This window comes from Aedes aegypti, chromosome 1 (assembly GCF_002204515.2).
Source record: "Aedes aegypti strain LVP_AGWG chromosome 1, AaegL5.0 Primary Assembly, whole genome shotgun sequence".
NCBI classification, from domain to species: Eukaryota; Metazoa; Arthropoda; class Insecta; order Diptera; family Culicidae; genus Aedes; species Aedes aegypti.
The window spans coordinates 302,290,615-302,316,439 of NC_035107.1; the positions used below are offsets into that span (position 1 = coordinate 302,290,615).

General features: G+C 37.1%; 1 protein-coding gene and 1 long non-coding RNA gene across 9 annotated transcripts in view; one reads left to right on the top strand and one right to left on the bottom strand.

Moving 5' to 3' along the window:
* Positions 1–559: 559 nt before the first annotated feature.
* Positions 560–1,513, bottom strand: LOC110674694. Its single transcript, XR_002499103.1, has 2 exons — positions 1,266–1,513; positions 560–1,190 (listed from the first exon to the last, which is right to left on the bottom strand). It is a non-coding gene; the product is annotated as an uncharacterized LOC110674694 (long non-coding RNA).
* Positions 1,514–3,782: 2,269 nt separating this feature from the next.
* Positions 3,783–25,825, top strand: part of LOC5579960 (dedicator of cytokinesis protein 1) — a 143,387-nt gene continuing 121,344 nt past the window's right edge. For 4 of the 8 annotated variants that reach the window (XM_021838353.1, XM_021838355.1, XM_021838354.1 and 1 more), the window contains exon 1: positions 3,783–4,559. In XM_021838353.1, coding sequence (XP_021694045.1) covers positions 4,508–4,559 — 52 coding nt within the window. In that variant the 5' untranslated portion in view covers positions 3,783–4,507. The remainder of the gene's footprint in view (positions 4,560–25,825) is intronic. The other 4 variants (XM_021838349.1, XM_021838350.1, XM_021838351.1 and 1 more) reach the window with 2 other exon arrangements.

Sequence of the window (25,825 nt, forward strand, 5' to 3'; positions counted from 1 at the left end):
ATACAAATTAGACTATCATACAAGTGCTAAAAGAGCACGTTGCTTCAGATCATCTCGATCTACAAGAAATTAGTGCACCGAAGACACCATCAGGATTCGACGTCACACTGAGTTGCTCACACTTTGAAGAAGTGTGCACCATCGACCATTGGGGCCTTGCTTAGCCGAGTTAGGTTACTGTCCGAGGCTACAAAGCAAAGTTATGCTGAAGGTGTCTGGGTTCGATTCCCGGTCAGTCCAGGATCTTTTCGTATTGGAAATTTCATTGACTTTCATGGGCATAGAGTATCATTGTACCTGCCACATGATATACGAATGCGAAAATGGCAATTTATGCAAAGAAAGCTCTCAGTTGATAACTTTGGATGTGCTCTTAGAACACTACGCTGAGTTGCCGGCTCTTTCCTAGTGGGGACTTTAATGTCAAGAAAAAGACCATCGACCTTAGTGAGTACACGCCTGTAATCACATGTTAGTTTAATAGATTTCTTATTCATATGGAATAGTTATGCATGCGATTTTGAACATTTCTCAAGAGTTATCTGAATAAAAGCAACCATCTGAAGGTTATTCTATTCCTCATTTATTTTTCCGAAACATCATCAGGGCACTCACGCACCATCTCCTGCATATTGAAATTTGAGCTAGCACCTACTTATGCGATAACGCATTTTACTGCGTCGTTATAATATCAAACCGTACCATAACTGGTACACTTTCCCTACCTCAATTTTCGAAAATTTACATCATTACTTGTAGAATATAAGTCGAATGTCAAGAAATCGCATTGCCAAAAATATATAACATAAAGATAAAAAACCTCTATTAAAACTTTAATTATACTTATCCTGGGTTATAGATGATTTGAACTATGTGAAATTTGTGCTCCCTAGTTTCCTGGTTTCAATCCTTCTTCTTGATGGTTTGAATGGTCTTTGGGATATCGAGATGAGTCGACTGCATTTTCGATCACTCGACAATCTCTAACTTTTGGACTTAACCCGAGAACCTTCCGCATAGTAATATTCTCACTGTCGGTCTGAATACCTCATGTATTATTTTGCATACAATAGTTGATCGATGGTGCTATATATTGATTAAATAGTTTGATTCCGCAAGGGAAATCGCTCTCATTAATACGATTGCTGCGCCCCGATGAATGCATCTTCTGTTGATGATGTTTGATTTTTCTACAAAAAGAGTCATACCAATTTTAATTAAATGATGTTTTGTGTTCATTACTTTTGTCATTACTCAACACTTACCGAATGCTCAGAAACTCCAACAACGTCTTCGGTCGAGCAAATAAGCATTAAAAACCTGATTAAAAATTAATAATTCTAATGCTGTTCGATCGATTCGATCTGTGATTCGTTATCCAGACAAAACAAAAACAATCTGTCATAACATCAGTAACTGTTGCCAGTTTTTGCAGTGCAACCAGCCAAATATGACATATTGATTAGATCGCTCATTCTCGCACAATGGGCACAATTCGGCACAATTTCAGATGAGCCGAGTTTCCCACCCCCTGATTCATTGTGTAGTGCTCTAAAATCCTGTGCTCTGAATATAACAAGAGCTCATGCCAAAATGATTAAAGATCAATAAACAGCATATCCGAATTCAAATCACTAATAAAAAACGAAAGAATCCTCAAAATAATGAAACTTCGACTAGCGAACAATTAATCGCCAGCGCACATGCACAACAATGCATTATTCGCGGAGCGTAGTTTGTTGTGATAGCTTAACGACAAAAGGTTGATCGTTGTTGCTATGATCTCAGGATAAAGAACAACCGCGATGAATCATTTATTTTGTCATGATCACTAGATTTCCATCCTTGGTCACTATTGTGTAATATATCATCCAGAATATTATGTAGAAGATGAACTAATAAAAGCACAAACTTATTTTCACAATTGATAGACTAGATGTCGATAAAATTATAATAAATTTATTAATTTTTGATTCATTCTTGATGCGGTGGCAACGAAAATTCCACGAATCTGACAGCTAGTAAAAAGAAAGAAAAATAAACCTATAAAGAAAACAACAAATTTTTGGTAAGTTAGAAATGGTTAGAAACGGTTATATGCGGTTAGCTACGGATATATTTGGAAAAGGCGTAATGTGGACGGATATTACCACATGTAGACATTACGAAGTCTTTCTTTTGCTTTTTCTTTAAAATCCGTCACCGCCTTCCCTCTTGGTCCCAACAAAATATGATCTTCGGCAAAGTTGTAGCTGGGAAGATTTTACATGGGAAGAGCAGGTCCGTCGCACTCGGGCTCAGATTGAGTACCACTTCTAGTATTGCATTTGGTCCCTCGGTAGTGCAAAAGGTACCCAAGTTTGACAGATCGCAGTACACTTTTCACGGCATTCTAGATTACCTTATGAGCCATAAAATTTTGGGCAACTGCGAGGGACTGGGGCCCATTCACAAATTTCATAACGCTAAAGGGGGTGGGTGGGTGTCTAGAAGATGTTACGGCTCATACGAAATTTGAAAAATGGTCATACAAAACGCGTTACGAGGGGGTGGGTGGGTGTCAAAAATGACCATTTTTAGCCTTATGAAATATATGAATAAACCCATGGAGGTCTTTAATTTGTCTTTGGGAAGAGTGTGTGGCGAGCGGATAGAGGACTGAACACAAAAGATTTGGCTTTTTCATAGTTATTTCCATATAAACTTCAAATGGCGTGTGCACAACCAAATTTCTTCCACGGAAGAACTTCCAGAGCAACTTCCTGATGGAACCACCAGTACGAACTTTTCCGATAAACATCTGGAAGTGGAGAATTCGAGAAAAAAAAACTTCCTAGAAGATTCCGGAGCTGTAAGATTGTGGCAAAGAGTTAGTAAACAATGAAATTGAGTAAGAATAAGAAGAAATAAAATCAAAATATCAGCTGTCAAACAATACCACCCGAGTGTGAACGGGTTTCGTGATACAATTGTATCACGTTTCTTGTATCATGATACGACTCAGTAGTCTGAACAAGGCATTAGATTTTAACTAAATAAATTAATGAACATCTTGAAGCAATTAGTAATGTAATTTCTGGAGCAATTTTTTTGATTATCCTCAGAAAAAATAAGGTTGAATTCTCAAAGGTATCTTGAAAGAAAATCTTGGATGAATTTCTCCAGATGACACTAAATGAAATCCTAAAGAAATCTTGGCCACGGTGAGCCGTCGGCCAACTACCAAATAAATATTGTCAAAAGCAAGACCGAACACAAATATTATTCAGCTACTTCGCGCGACCAAAACGTCGCTAGACTCTGGCGACCTTTTCATGTTAATGCTCAAGCGACACAGGCTATTTCAATGCGTCGCTAGAGCACTAAACCAGTCCAGCGACGCACCAGTTGAGCGACGTTGCAGCGATTTTTCGGATGCACAATACCAATGGTCAAAATAGATTCTCACAGTGGATTTTATGTTTTTTAACACTTCAGTTGTCGCGCTGTTGTATTTTGTACAACACTAGTGGAAAAAGCTCGCTTTTCGCTCCCAACAGCAGCGTAGTGGTTCTGACGGTGGCAAACCGTGCGACGACTGGAAGGTTAACAGATTTTATAAGACTGATGGAGTACATTGAGTAGTTTCAAGTTAGGGTGGTATACGATGGAAATAACTTCAAATTCGCCGGTCTTCCAGCTCACCGTGGTCTCTATCCCGCCGTTCGTCGACCGAATCCGAAAAAGCTCCGAACATTTGAAGCTTTTTAGTGACTTCATCCCAAGCCACCCGAACGAGGCCGAAGCGCAATCATTCGCAGTTTTGCTTTCGAGCCGATCGGACGTGTTTCTATCGCTTTGCTCGTCGTCGTCGTCGCGTTTTGCTGCTCAACAATTCCCCCCTTTAGTTCAGTGTTTTTTTTTGTTGTTGTTGCGCGAAGATTGTGCAGTGCGCGTTCTTTACCGTTTTTGTTAGTGTTTGTGTTTACGGTGGAGGTGTCGTTGGTGGCTCTGCGCGTCCACCCACATCCTCCCCCACCCACCTTTCGTTTGCGCGACGGCAAGCGGCCCCCCACCCACAAAAAAGGAGTCCGCACGGTTTTCGTTTACAATCATCAAAACAATCGCCGAGTCCGGAGGGCAGAGTATAGGCCGTGGCTGAGTGTGTGTCAGTGTGTGCGAAAACAAGACAAGAAGAGGATCATTTTTTTTATGAAGCAGAATATTTTGCATCAACGGAACCAGCAGCATCCAAGTGCACTGTGAGTGTTGAATATCATCGATAGGGAAAAGGGCAAACACTGGCAAAGCAACCCGTATCAAAGGAGGCACGCATCAAAATGTGAACCGTCAACGCGTCACCAGGGCGACGAAGAAGAAGTTCGACGATGAAAAAATCGCAGTGTTAATCAAAATCCGGTGCAAGCGACAGTCGAAAAAAAAAGTGGAGATAGTGAATTTATTGGCGACGTCGTGAGTGATAAGAACGCGCGGTGTTCTTTTGAAAAGGTGACAACAAGAAGAAAAGATGACGGTCACATCGTGGAAAAGTGTTGGCCAGGCGAAAATGCTCGCTATCGGTAAGAATACAGTGGGGAGTGGTTTGGGGTGGGGCTGGGATTAATCAATTAAAAATCATATTTATTTTGCTGATGTGGGATAGATGGATGAAGAATATGTTTAGAGCAAAACGTGGAAAGCTCAGTGCACAGAAACCAAGAAGTGCATTGGGAAGAAGAACGAAACGGTTGATCGTAGTCGGCGGAGAATCCGTCTCCAAACGAAAAAGACGTGTCGCTATGGTAATCAAGGAGTGCTGCGATGTGCGAGAGGGCGTACAAAGACGAAGAAACTGGCGATGGAAATGTGTGCGACAATTTTATGCTGTTTATTTTTGTATGGCTGAGCATGGGTAAAAAGAAGTTGAGTCAACTTTTTTCTTTGGATTGGAATAACGATGATCATCGAACGACCGGTAAGCTTATCACATTCATCAGCGGATTTTTTGGTCCTGTTAGCAGCTCATCGATTACTGTTCTTATGGAAGGCTTTGACGGGTCTTACACCATGCATTTATATTGAGATTGGACCTATCGTAAGGGGCATTTGGGATTGAGAGTCTTCCAAATTCGGTTTGTGACAGAAGTAAACTAATGAGAGGGGAAGCACTTTTTCGACCTACAAGAGTTATGAACAAAAATTCGTATTTTTACACAAATTAGACATAAACCCAGAATTCAATTGATTGACTTATGGAAATCAGTAATGAAATTCTTCTTCAAAATCATAGGTAAAACTTACAAAATTATCAATAATCGCTGTGGCGCCAAATCATACGTATATCTTAAGAAATTAATAAACTTTTTTTGCCTAAGTGCAGGACTGGTGTCCGGTCTCTTTTTAGAGATTTGGTCACTATTTGAAGCAAGTCTCAAAAAAGTCACTTTATTTCCTTTTGTGCTTGCAGTGAATCCTGTTGCAAAGCAGAATTTAGAAATAAAGATTCTCTAAGTATCTTAGTAGAGCTTACAACACAGCTGGAAACAGATCTCTTTTAAAGGCTTGGTCTCTTTTTCAATGCAATCTTCAGGGACTCTTTCAGAGAACTCTCCAGAAATTTCTTTTCAGATTCCTTTATTCTCCAAGAAAATCTTCCTTAGAGGAATTACTAAAAGTAATTCTTAGTAATTCCTCAATTTATGTGTTTCCTAACTCTGACTCTAACTTGAAGCAACAACTCAGAAATTTCCCCAGTTGATACTTGATAATTTCAAAATGATAATTTCAAAAGATTCCTACATAAGCTTTTTTCTTCAAGAAAATCCGGAAAGATTCATTCCAGAGTTTTTGAAGAATTTTGTTAAGGGATTTTTGCAGAAAGATCTATAAGAATTCCTATGCCAGTTTATCCAGTCATCCTTCCTGGCATTTTCGTATGAATTCCAACAAAAATTCATCCACATTTACCCAGGAATAGATGTAGTAAATTCTAGTTTTAATGTTCCAATTTTCCCAAACAACAAACAAGTAAAAACTTACTGGATATTTCAATAACTCATCCGATCACCCTTCACAAATTGCTTCAGGGACTCCGCCCGTCCATAATTTTCAACGAAACTCTGCAGGATAGCAATTAGCAACTTGGTTGGGAAATCCTCCAATGTTTCCTCGAGGGTCTAGAAGTTCTTACACAGAATTTTGTGGGCGTTAATCAAGAGTTACTCTAGAACTCAATCAAGTTTCATCAGATGTTACTAAAGGATTTCTTTTTGGAAATCTTCACCAATTTCAGGAAAAAAACCATGTCATTTACCCTGAAAAAAAACGGAGAAAAGGATGCTCACATTACTTCTCGTCCTAAAAACCATTGGTAATCATGTGTGTTGCTCGTAGTTTGTTAGAATTTTAATGGATTTACACTTTATTTAACAACTCAATGATGGAGAAAAGATCATCCTCTACTTTCCCGTGGTGTTGGTTTGGATGCTCATCCATTTATTTGCTCAGAAGCAACGAGCTACACACATGGTTACCAATGGCTTTTAGGGCGTTATCCTAGATTAAGCAAAATTTGAAGATTTGAGAAATTTATCAAAAGTTTGCTGGACGAATTCCTGAATCTTTGCTAATGAACGACAATTTTGTGGATTTCCTAGAAAATGCCTGGAGGAAATACTGGTTGAATTCTAGCAAATGTTCTAATCGAGAATCTTGCAGGAAGTTCTTAACAATAGGATGTTGGAATCATTGGATAAATTATTGGATTGAAACTCTATTGGAAAAAATGTGAAATAATCTTTGGAGGAACTCCTGATGAAATTTCTGTAGTTATCCTTAGTAGATTTCATGATTTTCTCAAGCGAATCTTTTGAAAGAATTTATAAGGAAGTCCATAAAAACACAAAATGAACCCCTGAAGGAATCTTTGGAGGAAACTCTTTGATCAAGTAGCTGAATCAGGAAATAATGTAGGAATTCATACAGAAATACGAGTACTTGTAATTTAATTCTTTTTGTTATCTTGGTTCCCTATTGGTCCCCTTTTGATCTCATTTTGGTTCTTGTCTGGTCTGTTCTGGTCTCTTATTTCCAGGCAAGAGGTCTCCAAAGTTCCTATTCTCAAGACACTTAGTCGCTACCAGCCCTGTATCTTTGTGTCCGCCGCAAATAGGGTCAATTGGTAAAGAACAGTGCTGGGAATGGTAATAGTAGTAGGCTTGAATATCGCGAAAATCACGTGGCTCTTCCCAGTACAGTAGTTCAAGATCGTGAATCTCATCAAGTAGCCTATGTTAGGTGCATGCATTTTCTAAATCATTATGGTTATTGAAGACTCTAAATGCGGGAAATGCAGCGGGAAATAGAACATTTTTCAACAGTAATTTTGGGTTGCCCTTAGCAACGGGTGTTTTGCTATTTTCAAGGCGTTTTGCCTACAGCAGCGATGGGCGTAAATTTTACTGGCTTCGCTGACTGTGATTTGCTCTACTTGGCTACTGTAGAGTGAATTTCAAGATTTTTCCCAACCTTGGTAAAGAATACTCTAAGTTAATAACTTCGGAAGTGCTCATAAGAACACTAATCTGAGAAGTAGACTTTGTCCTAGTTAGAACTTAACGCCAGAAAAATGAAAAGATGAAGAAAATACTCTTTTTTTAATGAATAATGGGAAATATGACGCAATCATTTTCTTAGAATTAATCAGAGAATATTTTTACGACAATTTAATCAATTCATAATGTGCTCCGGAAGTTCTGTAGGGATTGCTTAACAAATCATCAACAAATTATTCTAGGAATGCCTTGAGAAATCATCATCAGCCATCGTCACCAGCACTACGCTAGTACGCTAGTTACTAGGTATTCGTTTACCAATTATCCAAGGAATTCGTCCTGGATATTATTCCAGCGATTTTTCAAGGCATTCTTATAGTTGATTGTACAGAAATTACTCTAAGAATTGCTTGAGCAGTCAAACTGCCTCCAGTAATTTCCACAAAGAATACTCTGCCAATTTTCCCAGGGACTTTTCATTAGCTCGTCTACCAAAAATTAGTTTGTTAGGCTAAGATTCCTACATGAGTTCTCGAAAACCATCCATAAATTTTACATTTTTTTTCAATAAAACAAACAATAAAACAATAAAAAACAAAGAGAAATATATATATAAACAAACTTTTTGGAATTCCTTAACAAACTAGGAATTCTGCATGAAATACGAGAAACTTCTACTAAGTATTTCTCCAACATTTCATCCAGGGATTACTTCTGCAGTTCTTCCAAACATTTCCTAAGTAATTCCTCAAATGAAATCTGTGTGCACATTACAGTTTCACACCATCAAATACGACTGAAACTATTCCAATTCAGTGGTTCCAAACTTTTTGAAGCTGCGACTTCCATTGAGGATCTTCAAACATGTCGTGGACCCCTAATGGATGGATGTTTTTGAAATCAATGTTAATGGAAACCTGTTTAGGATCCCAAAAAGATTTAACAGATACACTGAGCAGGTACTGTGAAAAATCACGACTGTTATCCACCGCAAATAGTGAGAGATCTTGAAAAACTCCAACAAGGAGGATTTTTTTTTCTTATTCTGCTTGTACTTGTTGAGAACTCTAGAGGATCCAGAGAAACCGTCGGAGACTCGTACTTGACTATTCCACAAGTTCTTCCTTAATTTATTCATAACTGTCATGTCACTCCAAGAAAAGCTTCAGGAATTCTACTTGGTATTTCTCCAAAATTTGGAATTTACCTTCAGAAATTGATCTAGAGATATCTCCATCAGCTCTCCCAAGAATTACTTCAGCTATTTTCCTAGAGATTCTTAGGAAAATTTCTCCACAATTTACTTCAGGAAATCCTTCTTTCTCCAGTAATTTCCACAGGTAATTTGTCCAAAGACTCCTAAGATTTTCTTAAGATGTATTTTCACTGCTTTTTTTGTCGATTTCTTCTACGCACAGAAATTCTTCGAAGACGATTAATTTAAGGATTTTTTTTCTAGAAAATCCTACAAGAATTTCTACTCCTCCATTATTTGAGGAAATATGTTAAGAACTCTTCTAGGATGTCCTCCATAAGTTCGATCAAAAAGTTCTTCATAAATTATTCCACAAATTTCAGCAGCATTTCATCCAAAGATAACTCCCAATCCAAGGATAGTTCTCCCAAGCATATCTCAAGTAATTTCTCGTATGTAAGTTGCCTCGATCATTTCTAGACACATTTCTCCAGAGGTTCTGTATGGTGTTTTTCAAGGAATTTCTTCGGAGGTCCTGCAGGATATTCCAAGACTTCTACAAGAGTCCAGCAACAATCTTATTTAAATTGGGCCAAAAGATCTCCAAAAGATGTGCTTGATGACGATTTCTGGAGCGTTCTCTACGACTTCCATGGCCATGCTAGCAGATTTGGCGTTTGACCATGCACTTTAAATATGCAAAACTCTCTTACTCTTGGGTTTATGGGTATTGGATTTACTGAGAACAAAATCCGTAAATCATAGTTCTACACAAACTTTGTTTTTTTTTTTTTCACTTTTGATGAATTGTTCTTGCTTCAAGTGATCCCACGATTACTTGTAACTGTCCCTATAGGACACTTACTACACAAAGAAGTATATCTAACAATATACAGGTCGGACTCGATTATCCGGAGTATCGATTTTTTTTCACTCCGGATAATCGAATCACTAAGAAACAAATTGAAATCGTTGATAAAAGAACCTAAATATTTTCTTTTTTTGTTGTTTTATTTATATGATGCAATGGCGTAGCCAGAAATCGTTTCTAGGAACGGTACGGGTCTTTACAAGAAAAATACATTTTTGATCAGCATTCACAAAAAAAAAAAAAAAAATTAAACCCCCCTTTTCTTAAATTCTTAAATACGTTCCAAACTGCAAAACCATTCATATTGCAATACCAAATTATCTCAAATTTATGCATAAAAATTGAAAAAAAGAACATCAAAAAACAAATTCCGGATAATCGAGTCCGACCTGTACTATCATAACACAGAAGCTACCTCAGACATTCCATAAGGAATTCCTTCAAAACTTCTTTCAGAAATTTTTCAAGTAAACCCTAAGACCTCCAGGAACCTACCATTGTTTTCTCGAGACTTCCACAAAGATTCTCATTTAGAAGAACATCTTCAAGAACTCAATCAGTACGTCTTCCAGGGATTTTCTTGGAATCCCTACAATTTTAAGCTCAGAATACAAATTCTGAACAGTTTTGAATTGCGGACAATCTACTTTTGATGGGAAACGGTTCATTTGAAAACTTTCAATATTTGCCGTTCAAAATTAGTTACTGTGGAGAAGTGATTTATAAGCAATTTCTATATTTCGATTTTCAAATTCCACTATACTTCACTGGACCTTAAGTGTCCATAATACGGTACTTCAGAGAGCCCTCCTAAAATACCTTCAGGATGATAATAAATCTTCGAGCTGTTAGTAGAATACCTATAAGTAGATGAAAAAACCGAATTTAGTACTATACCATTTAATTCCACTAGAGTTTGTATCCTTTGACAGATACGCGTATTTCGACCTCAACTGTAAGGCCGTCTTCAGTGTCGTGTACTGAAGTCGAGTCTAGTACACGACACTGAAGACGGCCTTACAGTTGAGGTCGAAATACGCGTATCTGTCAAAGGATACAAACTCTAGTGTAATTAAATGGTATAGTACTAAATTCGGTTTTTTTCATCTACCTTCAGGAATTTTTCGAAGAAGTCTTCAAAGCATTTTTCCAAGAATGTTTCCAGAAAGATGTCAAGGATTTTTTCATCAGTATTGGAGAAATTTTAGAAAAAATCGGGAGATATGTCAAAGAAAATTATAAAGTAACATCTGACGTAACTTCATTAAGGCTAAGTAGCCCGTCATTCGTTTGGCACTTTGCAGATCAAAATGTCAAAGTAATAAAAGTCAGTTGTCATATGTAATATTGATTCAAAAAAGTATCACTACTTGTGCTTACATGCAGAAAGTATGTTGATACTTTTTTCAGCTATGTCAGTGAATACCCCAATGATTTTCATCAAATTGAGGCCGTGAGATAAATAAGCCACTATCATCGATGGCTAGTACAAATTTCAATGACAGCCTACATCGCCTTAAGTTCTGAAGTAATCCTTGATGAAGTCGTACAAGATTCCCTGAAAGAAGTTCTGGACTCTTGAGGAATCAAATTTCTGGAAAACATGCCTTGAAAATTATTGGACAACATCCCGGGAAAAAATTGCGTAGAATAATCGAAGGAATCACTGGAAAAAAACCTGTTCTATTAGCTGATGTAAAACGTTAAAGCTAAGTAGCCCGTCATTCGTTTTGGCAACAATGATGACTTTTCAGCTTGCATTTCAAAGTGATAAAACTCAGTCTTGATAGTTTTTTTTTTACTTGAAAATGTATCACTGTACGCGCCAACATGCATAAAGTATGCTGATACTTTTTCAGCTGTGTCAGTGCAAAACCAACTGATTTTCTTTGATTCGAAATCGTGAGATGAATTCTGGACAAACATTTGAAATGGGCTCAAGAGGTCTTGAGCCTTTTTTTAGAAACGTTGCTGTTGAGCCCATTTTTAGCCCGCCCACGCAAACTAACCCCACTATCAGAAAGATTGGTGTTAGCTCTGCCTGATAGTGGTATTGGTGAGCGTGATCGAGTTGAATTGGGCTCAACAGCGGCTGGCAAAGCCAATTTTTACCAATGTCGTTGAGCCCTTTTGAAATGTTTGTCCAGAATTAGCAACAATCATCAACGGCGCGTACAAATTTCAGTGACGGCCTACTTCGCCTTAAATGAACTTACGAAGAAGCCATTGAGATTTTACTTGGGTAATTATTGAGGAAATTGTTTTGAGCAACTGCAGCAGTAATCTTAGAGACGAACCAGCCAACGGCTGAAAGTCTCTTTAATAAAGATAATAATAATAATAATGCAGGAGTAATCCTAAGATGAGATGTTGGAAAACATTGTGAGAAGTGAAAAAATCTATTTGAAAATACCTGGAAAGATAACTGGAGAAATCGATGTAGAAATTGTTGTAGACCTTTTGGTAAAATTCTGAAACGAGTTCTGAAAAAAAATCTTTGTGGATTTTCAGGAGTCCTGTAGAAGTCTTTGAAAAATTTTCTTTTGTTCCAGGTTGACAAGTGGCTACTTCCCCGGGACATCAAATCCGTGACATGGCCTGGTGGTTCCAAGTATGATCATACGTAGCTGCTTTGATCACCAATGCATTGACGCATCAAATTCATGAAATTTGATGAGTCACATGCTAGGGTTTGTTTCAAATGGACAAGTGGTCACTTTCACGGATGCACCAAATCCGTGCAGTAACGTTTTAGACGTTTTTTTTTTTCGAACGATTCGAAAAGGTGTACATCAGATCAGATTAAAAGAGATGTACATCATGGAATTGGCAATCAAAATTATTAAATACCAATCCAAAATAATCTATTTTTTCAACGGAATCCGGAATAACTTCGGTACCATTGAACCAATGTAAAACAAATTCTGGCAATCAAAATTCGAAGAGATTCCCGATCGAATGAAGCGGTTGAAATATGATCATATTAGAGCTGATCAAAGATAAAAATTGTATGCCAAAAACTAAGTTAGTACCGCAAAGGATAGGAAAAAACCCTAAGAAAGTCTCTTGGAGAATATTCTTTGTGCAATTAGAGTAATTAGAAGAGTTGGAGTGCTCAAGCATCCCCTGCAGCAAATTATAGAAAAAAGAAAAGAGAAATTCCTCTAAGCATTCTTTTTGAAATTCAAATGAGAGCTGATGGAGGAATCACTAGAGCAATTTCTGCATGGATCTTTGGAGTCTCTGAAAGTTTGTCGATGAAATCTTTGTAGAAATTACTAGAAGAATTCCGGAAGCGTTTTCCTTCTAGAAATGCAGGAATACCTGCGCTAAAGGCATCTTCAATACGAGAAAACTTCGATGTTTCAGACTTAAAGTGGTCTACTGAAAAAAAAAACTCATTACACAGCGTAACAAAAATGACTCTTTTGCGTGTCTCAAGGATCAAATTATGTGTCTCGAGTAGATCTGGGGTTGCTGAATCTGATGCCGTTCTCAGAAATGTTCCAGCACGTCACAATTTTTAGCTACAGGTCTTCAAAATTGTATAGTAAACTGATTTAATTGATGTTTACATGAAATTCTAAATATGATTTATCAAACTTTATTGAGATCTAATCCACCAAGTATGTGAAACATAACTTTAACTTTCATTTCAGACATAATTTGGGTGAAATTTCAGGATTAAATTGGGATTAAATCGATTTTTTCAACATGCTTCAGTCTTCATACTAAATTCTTCGTTTCTCTCATATGGCAAAATACAATACTTTTCTAAACCATCGAAAAATAGCTTTAGAGCATCAAAAGTTTTATAAACTTTGTTCATAAGTATTGTTACACACATGAAGTTCGAATTCTGTGGCAAATTAAGCAAATAGATTGCCATACAAGATGGAAAACTTGCATGCAAGTTGGCTGAAATTGTCAAATTTTGCATTTTCAACTGCCAATATCTCCAAAACTAAGCGTGCTATGCTGTTTCTGAAAACGGCAATGGATTCAGCAACGCTTTATAATATAAATAGCGATATTTTGGTGCTTGAGACAAAATCGTGTTCCGCAGTGTTATCGCAAGTTTATCGATTTAATAAAGAAGCTCATTCAATTTACTTTGTTAATGCTTTGAAATCGTGTTATCAGTACTGAACTAAGAAGGACACCCTACATTCAAATGTGTGCTAGATCGTGAATAGAACAAAGAAGCTACACTCAAAGAAAAATATATCTTTAATTTGAATCTGCCGCAATTGTCAAATTATTCAAAGTGCTCACGATTCGCCGACATTCCACATTCGGAACCAAATCAAACAAATTACGGCTTCCACGGTGGATCGCAAGCAAAACAGGATATTGGCAATATATAGCGATGACGACGCCGACGATACCCGTCGTATTGCTACCTTCTTCTGCCGCCTACAACAACGGATCCGCCCTCTTCTACGAGTTGAGCTGAGAGAGCTGGGAAACAGAAGCAATAAGAACCAAATTAGCGCTGGAGCGCCGGAAGTTTGCTACCTTCTTCTCATACTCGTCTGTCTATCTTAGTAGTACGATTGTAAAAAGTACAAATTTTGGTAATTTGAGTGTGCCTGGTGCTTAGTCTGTTTCAATTGGGCCTTTTTCCTCGCAAATTTGGGCTTTCGACTTCATACAGTCAACTCTCATTAACTCGGTATTTCGTATCTCGCTATCGAATCATAGACTAATAGTAATAGCTGTTTATCATGGCTAACTCGATACACTTGCACTGATCTTGTGTTCTACAACTCAGATTTGAGATTCTGATGGAGTTACAGAGCATTGACTGTAGAACAAGATTTACGATTTGACGGTAAAGTTGTAGGAACACATTACAAAATAGCTAACTTTGGTCCAAAAAATCAATCCGGATTAAGCGCACGTATCTCTAACGGTATTTCCTTTGGCTGAGCTATACCGAAGCATTTTATTGATGACTCACGGTTTCCATCGAATTCATCAATAGTTACGATTGGATATTGTGGTTTCTGCGGCCAGTTCAAGTCTGGAAACCTTGAAAACATTCACCTTCGGCACGATTCCAGCTTTCCGATTCAAATGAGAAAAGCTCTATGGTATTCTTCAATGTTTCAAAATTGATGGATCACACATAGTTTGCTGCCTTTTCGCTCTAATTGAGTTTTTGTGAGCTGTTACGTTTCAAAACGACTCAAATCCTGGGAAAATATCCTTCAGAATCACATCTCACATCTGTTTCTGTGCGGAGCGTGAGAGAGCACAGGCGAGAAAGTCCTGGTAATTGGCTTTCCACTTAGCCACCACCCTCGTCCTTCTCGGCGGCCTGGGTGATTTATGAATGGAACGAGTCCTCACTGAGGAGAAGGAGAGAGAGAGAGAGCGAGACCATCAAACGTCGCGCAGACTGACGGAGACTCGGAATCAATTCCCAAGCCGGCTAACGACATCCTTGAGGCCCCAGCTGTGAGAAAACACTTCTTCTCTGCTAGTCAATAGCCTCGTCGTCGATCGGAACAAGAAAGGATGGACGGAAGAAGAGTAGACACGGATTTGTGTCGGGCCCACAGCAGGTCAATATAGCTTTGTTGGGTTTTCTGTGTGTTTCTAAGCATTGAGGCGAATGGTGGTTTCGGTAGAGTTCCTGGAAGGAACTAAAAAGAAACGAAGCTCGAATCATTCCAATGAGATTCAAGTTAGGTTTTTGAGCATTAACGCTTGAAAGTTGCAGAGTTCACTCTTAGTATTCGATAGAGAAGAATTTTGAATACTTTTGACAGTCTTAGCTGAAACAAAAAAAAAAAACAATTCTCGTTATTTCTACAAAGATTTATTCTAGCAGAAACTGCTCTAGTAATTCTACCATCCAGAAATTCTTCCAGTCGCATTCCGTAGAATGCTTAGAAGAATTTCTTCAGAAATTGCTGCTGGAAATCTTTGAGAACTCCAACACTTCTATTTTCTCTGATTTCACAAGCCAAGTTCTTTAAGAGACTTTCCCAGGATGTTTTCAAATCTCGCGTAATAATTTAAAAGGATCAATCCTCATATCGTGAATTCTGAGAAAATCAGGGTGTCTACTACCTGGAAAAAACTGAAATTTTCAGGGAATTTTATTCCACCTGGAAAAAAACCTGGAATTCTCAGGGAATTTTGTAATTCATTGTTGAATAATAACTAATTACTGGGGCGTCCGATTTAAAAACGGTCTTCGGCAAAGTTGTAGCTGACTATTGTATCCCACAGTATCAACGTAGTTCTAATCCTCAAGAGCACATGGGCAAACACTATGACCGATTGAATGAACTGCTTGCTTTTCCCATATTAATTCCCATATAAACTTCAAAGGGCTTGTACAGTCTCAGTTTTCATCCGAATGAGCTCAAACTTTGGGAGGACACTCAGAATTTGATCTAGAATCGAATGAGTGGTGTGGAGCAAAATCGATTTTTTGAACCACTCTATTGAATATGTTCACGATTAACTATTTCGAAACTATTTTTGCACACTTTATTTAATATAAAAAATTTCGGCTGCGCCGCTTCAAAATGCTACTTGCACGATTGAGTTCATTAATAAACTTGGAAGTATCCCGTGAAATGCTCTCAAATAATGCACCATTAATTTGTCAAAGAGTACTATGATCATCGATTATTCGTAGTTCCGGAAAAAATGTCTGTTTGTTGCAGGTTATGAATCTGCATGATTGAAGATTTCAAAGGTAGCAGTAATATTACACAGCTTAACAAAGATAACATTTTGCGTGTCTCAAAGACCAAATCATGTGCCTAGTAAATTTGGGGTTGATGAATTTGAAGCTGATTTCGAAAATGTTCCAGCACATTACAATTTTGAGCTACGGATCCTCAAAGTAGTATAAAATACTCTTTTTTAATGTTGAAAGTTAAACTATGATTGGTATATAGAGATCTAACCCACCAATAATCACCAGAATAGGATTATGTATGATTTGGTTTGAATGCACGAATAAATGTTGAATAAATCGATTTTTTAAACATGCCGCTATCGTCACACAAAATTATTCGTTCCTATTATATGGCATATATGGCAAGATTCCATATTTTTGTAATACATCAACAAATAAATTTTGAGCTTTTTTGAATGGAACTTCTGAATAGACCTTTTTCGTCAGATCTCAGCCCGATCTCAGAATATATTTGAAGCATTCCTGTTTTTTTGTAGAAATTCTAATGAAATACAAAAAAAATCATTTTATTTCCTTCGCAGTATTGGTAAATCTCTCTTTTACGATATATGGTGTCTGTTTTTCAAGGAAGATCTCTAAAGTCTATATTTTGAACAAAATTGTCTCTTAAGTCATCATATTGAATGTATTGCTTGCAGTCAATCCTGATGCATATTTTTACACAGTAACATTCAGAGACTATAATGCGAATATTCAATAGGCTCATCTAGATTTTTTCTCAGATCCCTCGAAGAAAAGCTTCAAGAAATATCTCAGTAATTCCAAGAGATTTGACCTAGAATACTTTCAAAGATGTTCTCTAGATTTTTTTTATAGAGTTCTCTCTACCAATTATCCCAGAAATTCATCCAACGACTTTTCGAAGAATGTTTAGAGGAATTTCTCCAGATTGTGCTCCGGTAATTTCTAATTTATTTCTTTGTTTTTTTTTTTCGAAAATTATCCCAAATTATGCACTAATTCTTCAATCTATTCCTCCAGTTGTTGCTCTAATATACAGAAATTACTTAAGAAAACCCACCAAGGAATCGCACAAGAATTCCTACATTTTTTCATGTTAATTCCTTTTGAGTTCATTTATGGTTACTTCCAGGAATCGTTCCAACAGTATCTCGAGGGGTTATTCGAGGAAATCTATTAGGAAGAAAGGATTTCCCAATAAACTCGATCGTCGATTCATCATAATGCTCCTATAGATTTTTTTCTAGGAGTTTTTTCAGCATTTCATCCAAACGTTTTCAGATGAATTTCTCGAATAAAATACCCTTGGAATCTTCCAAATTTTAGTCAAGGTTCCACACCAGTCAAAACCACTGCAAATTTTCCAGTAATTACTCTGATCATTCTCATACAAACTTCTTTGGGAATTCCTTCCGATGTTATTCAAGGAATTAGAATTCTGAAAATCCTACGGGATAAGCTATTCGATTGATTTTGATTTCAATATCTTAACAATTGATCTAGGAAATCTTCTCAAACTTCCTCAAGTGTCCAGGAGTTCTTTCGCGATCCTTGTTCATCAAGAGTTATGTACTTTGAACCTTACACAAGCTTCATCGGAGTTTACTTTAGGTTTTCTTCTAAAATATTTCTGAAAAATTTGCATGAAATTTCTTTAGAGATATTCTTTTAAAAATGCTCGAAAAAATATTCGAAGACTTACTTGGGAAATATCTCAATGAATTACTGGAGTAATTTCTTAAGAAATCTTAGAAGGAATCTCTAGGGTACATTCAGAAAGTATCCACAGAGAAATTTCAAGTTGAAATGTTAAAAATATTCCTGAAAATCAATGTTGTACGGGATTCTAAGAAAAACCCAGAGGTGCTTTCTGGAGAAGATACTGTTTTTTAGATGTTCCAAACGGGTATTTTTGAGTGCCCAAAAGAAAGCGATGGAAGAATCGTTGTCTGGAGAACTTAAGTCTTTGTTGGGGAATCTTTGGAGGAATTCCCAATGAAATCTCTGAGGTGTTTTCTGTGGTTCTCCTTCAAAAAATCCATATTGTATTCTTGAAGTTTCTAAAATGAAATTGTAGGGGGAATTCCTTGGAAAATAATCACTAAAGAAATCTTTGTTTTTTGTTAGTGTTTTGAAGCCATTTAAGACCTACTGTTAGAAATGAATTCGAATTCATTCAAAATTTATAATTCGATAATCATCAGAATTCAAGAGTTTTTCATAAGACCGGAAAAAACCTGCAAATATCAGGGAATTTCATTTCAGTAAACGAGTAGACACTCTGAAAATTCTATGTGAATATGGTGAACATTACATTTCCAATTCCTATTTCTCAATATACAAATCATTCATGCTCGTTGTGTTGATTCACTATAACTACACGTTAATAATTGATTATATATGTATGTATGTATGTAGATAGCCACTATCCCTAGCTTGAGTCTTGCTCTGCATGCGGTTCCACTGGATAGAAAGGTCAATTTTCATTATTAATTTGTATTCATGATACCGTTGTATGAAGGGCCAAAAGGGGTGTGGCGGACCCGTAAGCAGAGACACTTACGCGAAACCCGCGGGTAAAAAGAGAATCTCCTTCCAACGGTACAATCCAACAATTAGAATAATGAGAATCGCAGTGCTTGTTCAGCTTTCCACGAGATGGTTTGTTATAAGAAGGGCGCGTCAAATCCATTGCAACTGTTGGAGATATGCACCCATCTACGAGGATGTTAAGGCACATTCTCCTAGACTCCGGTTGGCACTCCACCCCATCGTCCAGCTGCAACTTCAATGATGCCCTGATGCACCCCCCCAATTCCCAACATATGAATTGGCATATTTATATAATGAAATGTATATAAAAATGGAAATAATGTTCATGTATGATTTATATAGATGTTCAATTAAATTCAATGAATGTGATAAATTCAACCTCATTCAGCACCATCTAAAATAAGGACAAAATACATTTAGTATACACGTTAATAATTGATTATATTCTAAAAATGTGGAAAAATGAAGAGTTTAAATGCTTGGCTCATTTCAGATTTTCACCCAGGCATGGGTCCTTTTTATAGGCCAACTTGAATTTTGTTAGCGTGCCTTGGCCCAAGGATAGGCCCTTTTGGCTTTCAATGAATGGTCAAGAGAGAGTCATTGACCTTGTTGACGCCGCTATAGTGTAGAGGTGTTCGGGCACTAAATTATGCACTTAATCACGGCAAATACACGGATTTAATGATAAACAACTGTATTTTCGTGAAATATATTAGTCGCTTAACTTATGTCGAATTCGTTTTTGAACCTAGGTTGGAACTGGCGCAACCCGTTCTGAATTACAGTTTCAACCCTAACCCGATTCAGGTTCGACCGAACTTCAATTTGCTTGACGTTGGTTTGTTTATGTGTTGATCACCGACCCAGTTCCTAAAAACGAAAACGACATTAGTGAACAAGGTCAATGTCAGTTTGCGATATTTTCTGATTTTTGGCTCTCTTGATGAAGAGAGATCTGATCGTTGGCAGTTTTAAGCAGGGGACCAATGAATGATGTTCAGAGCTTTCTTTGCCAAAGTTGCTATTTTTGCATTTGTATGTCGTGTAGTTATCTTCGTAATCCTTTAAGACATCCTCAAGAGTCCAGGAACTCTTTCAGGGAATCTTGTACGAGTTCATCAAGTGTTACTTTAGAACTTAATGAAGTTTTATTAGATGTTACTTTAAAATTTTCTTATAAAATATCTGCCATTTTTTTTAATTTCTCCAATAGCTGTTGAAAAAAAACCCCGACATTTTCGTGCAAACATTTTTGAAAACATGCTTTGAAGACTTCTTTGGCAAATTTATCGAAGATTTCCTTGAATAATTCCTGAAGGAATCTTAAAAGGTCTATCTGGAGAACCGTTGAAGTATAACTAAATCAAAAGCATATAAATCAAATTTCTGTATGATTTCTAAGCATCATCAAGCTGGAAATTAACTTTTTAATCGTTTGTAAAGATTTTGATTCCGCAACTTAAAACACCTTGAATAAATAGAAATGTGTGGCCATGTTTCTGATTTCGGACACTAACTAACTTCTGCTTCATATTCCAGACATAAGAATCGCTTGGAATCCGGTTTATGATTTGCTCAGATTTCTGCTTAGAATTCATTCGGAATCCTGCTGAGTACTCTCTCAGCATTTTGTATGAGATCCGCATCAAAAACTTGGTAACGAATTGCTCAAAGTATAGGATTCGCTTGGAACCATGTTTAAAATTTGCTCAGAATTTTTGCCCTGAAATCTGTATAGAATTCTCTCAGAATACTTACCAAGATTCGTCCAGAATCTTATTTTTGATTCTTTCGAATTTTCGTTCAAAATCCTGATTAACGTCATAAACCTGTCCAGAATTCATTCAGAATATTGTTCAGGATTCTCTCAGATCTCAGAATACTGTTTAGGATACTTTCTTAATCATGTTCTGGATTAACTCCTGTAGTTTCCAAATCCTGTAGATGAAAAATCCTCCGAATATCCTGTTGGGAAATCTTACCGAATCATCAAGTTAATCAAATAATCCAATTACCTGTTTTCCGGATGTCCTTGATGTTCTGAATAACTTTACCGAAGACTCAAACTTTCTATATCATATGGATTACTAGATAGAGCATGCATAAAATGCTCAATTTTACATGCTCACTAGTGCCACCTAGCTTCAAAATTGCGAACCAAACTATTTGCTTTCCGAATGTCCTAGATCTGCTGAACAACTTTGCTGAAGACCGCAGCATTATGGATCTTCAGCATCTCGAGATATAGCATCATGAATGTTTCTGTTTTGAGGTGATGCTAAACTTTTCAGGGTGATTCAATATTCAGCTGAGTGTTGCAATACTTTTTCAAGCGAGTCCGTATTTATGACGGGTAGTGTATGTCTCTATTTGTCTCTGGTTGTACTCTGAAAATTAATCAAGATTCATACAATATCCTATCCAGGGCTGCTGCTCAGGATTCTCTGAGAAAATCTTTGTGAAAGTTTTCTTTTTGAGTGTGCTTCGTAAAGCCCAAGCAAGACGATTCGTTTTCGGCTCTGCAGAGAAGTTTTTTATAGGATCCAAGCAATCGAGTCTGTTTAGCTCGCGTCTACAAAGTGATTTGATATGTACATCAGCTTGTGCGTTTTGTGTTGACGGAGTTGATTCGTGGCTGCACAGTCAAAGATGAATTAGCAATTGGTGAGCTCGTTTCAAGTTTGTTTTTAAAATAAGAAAAAAAATGATAACACATGCTTTTGTCCTGACAACGGTAAACATATTTAATTTTTGTAGTTGTTCAACAAACACAGGAATCGCTCAGAATCTAATTACAAATAGTTTTGAAAACTTATAGAGAACTCTCTTAGAAGTCTATTCAGGATTCTCTTTGAATTCTATTAGACTCCTAAACAGCATGGTCTTAGAATCCCTTTCTAGATTATCATTTAATCTTGTTGGGCATTTCTTCCAAATTCTGTTGAAGATTCTCTCCGAATCATGTTGAGGGTTTTCGCTGAATCCTGTTGAGGATTCTCTCTGAATTCTGTTGAAGATTTGTTCAGTATCTTGTTCAAGACTTGCTCAGAATTCTTTTAAGGATTTGCTCAGAATTCTGTCCAGGATTTGCTAAGAATACTGTTCAGGATTCGCTTAGATTTCTGTTCAAGGTTCCTCAGTGTTCTCTCAGATCCTGTTGTAGATTGTTTCAAAATCCTGTTCTCTTAGGCTTGTATTAATAATTCTCTCAGATTACTACAGTTAACTCTCCCTTACTTGATATTCCGTATCTCGATATCGAGTTAGAGAACCATAGTAAAAGTTGGTTTTCCTGGCTAACTCGATGGTCCCTTAGATCACAGTTGCACTGGTTTTGTGTTCTGTAACTCGATACCTCCTTAACTCGGTGGTCCCTTCAATATCGAGTAAGGGAGAGTTGACTGTATTTGAGATTCCCTCAGAAGCATGTTCAGGATACCCCCTGAATCCGGTTTAGTATTCTCTTAGAATCTTTTGCAGTATTCTCTCAGAAAGATTTACATAGAATTTTGTTCAGGATTCGCTAAGAATTATGTTCAGTATTGATGAAGATTCTTTAAGTATTTTGTAATAGATTCTTTCAAAATGCTGTAGAGAATTCTATCAAAATTAGGTTTAGTATTCTTTAAAAAACCTTTGCAGGTTTCTTTCAGAATGCTGTTTAGGATTCTTTCGGAATTCGATTCAGGATTATCTCAGATCCTGTTGTAATTTTTTTCGAAATCCTTTCGGTTTTCTCAGATTGCTGTTGAGAGTTCATTTTGGGATTCCCCCAGAATCCGGTTTAGTATTCTCTTAGAATCCTTAGTAGATTTTTTCTCTGAATCCTGTTCAGAATTCTTCCAGAATGCAGAATACGAAATTTTCTTACAAATCTTCATGCTCCAAATCGGCATTATACTTAGCACTGTAGGGCTTATAAGTCATTTAATAGTTTTATATTAGCACTATATACCTTTTTTGACGACGTAGAGGACTCCGTGTGCTCTTGGTTATTTTTTTAGAATCATGTTTAGGATTTTCTTCAAAGATCCTGCTTAGGATACTCCTACAAGAATCCTTTTCTAAGTTTCTCTTAGAATCCTGTTCAAGATCATTTCACGATTTTTACGATCATTCACGATGATTTCAAGAATATGTTTGGAATTTACCCAGAATCATACAGAATTCTTTCCTGCAAATGCAGGACTCCTGTTTAGAAGTCTTCAAGTAGATTGTTCAAAAAGATTTCTTTCAGAAGTCTTCCAGAATTTCACTTGGATGTCCTTCAGGATTTTAGTTCAAAATCCTTGAGAATTCCCAATTGAAATTCTACAGAATTTCATGTCGAAGTCTTCCAAAATTTTTCTATGGAATACTGCAAGTTTTCGTATTGGAAGATTATAGAATTTTACTTTTGAATTCTCCACAATTTTGTTTTGAGAACTCTTCAGGATTTCATCTTGAAAACATTTAGTATTTGCTTCGGAATCCTCAAGAATTTCGCTTTGTCCATCCCTGAGATAGTCACCCATGACGTAAAAAGTTATAGTGACGATTTTCTTCGGACCAGTGAATTACAACAAAATTGTAGCACAATTGTATCAAAATTTGTTACAAATAAAAATCTTGTTTCATTTTTGTTAGAAGCACTTTAAATTGATGGAGGAAATTATAACATAAATAAAACAAAATCAGTTAGGCTGTTTCAAATTTGTTTCAATGCAAAACATATTTATAACACAATTTGTTGTAAAAAAATGAGAGAAATTGTTTATAACAAATTTTGTTATAATTCAGTTATGAACAGCTCCAAGCTGAGTTATATTTTTGCTTGCTTATGTTTCAATAATGAGTAACAGTTTTGTTTAAATTATAATATATTTTGTTTCAATTTTGTTAAGTGTAGAGGAAATTGTGTTATAATTTTTGTTATTTTAACTACTAACCAGCCAAAATTACAGCATATTTTGTTACAAAAACGCGGTAACTAAGTAACAAAACTTGTTACAACTCTGTTGTTATTCACTGGTCGGGGAAATAAAGCCGTTGGCCCCGAGATGAACTAGCCCAGGGCTAAAAATCTCATTGAAGAAAGATTAAAAAATCGCATTGTAACATTATGAGGGTTTTTTATTCTAATTTTGTCCTTTTTAGAACATGTGAGAAAGTACATCTGTCCTTATGGAAAGCAAAACTGCTGAATCTATAAAACATCGTCGCCTGCTTTGACCAACCTCATACGGCACGGATCGAAATCGCGATAACTTTATCACAGCCCAACTCAACACTATCTCAACAACCACCAGCCCAAAGGGGCCTCACATTAAGGTGTGTTGTTTACATCGGTTCGGTTTATGATAAAGTCTGTTACGTTGGTGTGTGAGCGTGGCTCGATGCCAGCAACCACTCGAAAGCTTCTGGACTGGATGATGTGATGAATAATGCGAAGCAAATACACAGTCAGCGAACGATACGCGAGAGAACTGAAAACGAGTTTCGTGAAGCTCTGTGACACACATAAAATATCATAGTGGATAATCAGACGATTGTCATTCACTTACACCGCCCCTAGCAAGCGCTTGAACCGGCCAATTGAAGATCCAAGTATGCCATTAGAGCCCTAGCTGCGTAGTTGCGGCGTCAATGATCGATCAACCGGTTGACTTTGATTGGAAATTCGATATCGGGCGATTGCTACTTGGATCAGGGATCGCTGCCGGAAGAGTTTCAAACATGTCAATGACTGCCTCTTGGCGCGTCAAGTTTCTATGCTCAATAAGTCACGTACTCGTGAACTAAAACTTTTTTATCGCATAGTGTTTACAACGACAAATCAATCGTAGCATCATCAGAGAATGATTCATCATACACGCAAACCGACCAGCTGAGCAAGCAAGCTCAAGGGTTACGCGAATTTCCTAGGAAACACTTCTGATTCATCTCAGTAGTGGTCTTCGGAGGCCAGACGGCGTTGTTTAGTCGGCGATTTAAATCGAGCGAACACCGCAGCGGGAGGAAAATTCGCTTTCGTCGAAATATTTATCGACTGGCACAGGGCTACAGGGATTTCACCGCGATGCTTTCTCATCCGTGTCGTCAGTGGGGATGCACCGAAAAATAAAAAGGTTCGCAGAAGACCGAGATGGCTAAAAATAGCCGGGGTTTATCGAACTGGACCCAAATCAACGGAGCGTCTGGCAAGGCGATGAACGCACCCAAAAACAGCTATTTAATGGGAAATTTTATGACCGATTCTGGCAGGGATTGGGATGAGTTTTAGTCGCGATTTTGTCTGCGTTGAGCGATTGATGAGGTTGGTGATATTGGGTAATTGTGGAGGGAATGAACTAATCTGTTGGAACAGCTATTAATTAGTTATATGTAATAATTTCAGCTGAATTCAGGTATAACTTGCACTGTGAGAACAGCCCAGGGCAAATTTTGAAAAAGTTTTGACTAAATTGTTGATGATTCTCTCAGAATCCTGTAAATAATTCCCTCAGAATCCTGTAGAGGATTCTCTAAGAATCCGGTAAAGGATCCTCTCAGAATCCTGTTGCGGATTCCCTCAGAATCCTATTGAGGATTCTCTCAGAATCCTGTAGAAGATTTTTTCAGAATCCTGGCGAGGATTTTCTCCTAATCATATTGAGGATACTCTGAGAATCCTGTTGGGGATTTTCTGAGAATCCTTACTCTCCGAGTACTATTGAAGATATTTTCAGAATCCTGTTGGGGATTCTCTCAGAATTCTATAAAGTCTAACAGTGCTGGTTCATTAACTACCAAAAAGAGTTATTTGATTTAAAATGAAACAAATTTTCATTGACTCGCTGTTATCCAGATTGCATGTGGAGAAAAACGATGAATTTTTTACTGTATTAAAATGTATATTAGGATCATATATCGATGATGTACTGAATTTTGATGAACACCAAATAATCAAAAACGGTATCTTTTCAAATGCCAAAGTATCGTCACATAGTACTGCCTACGCAACTGTG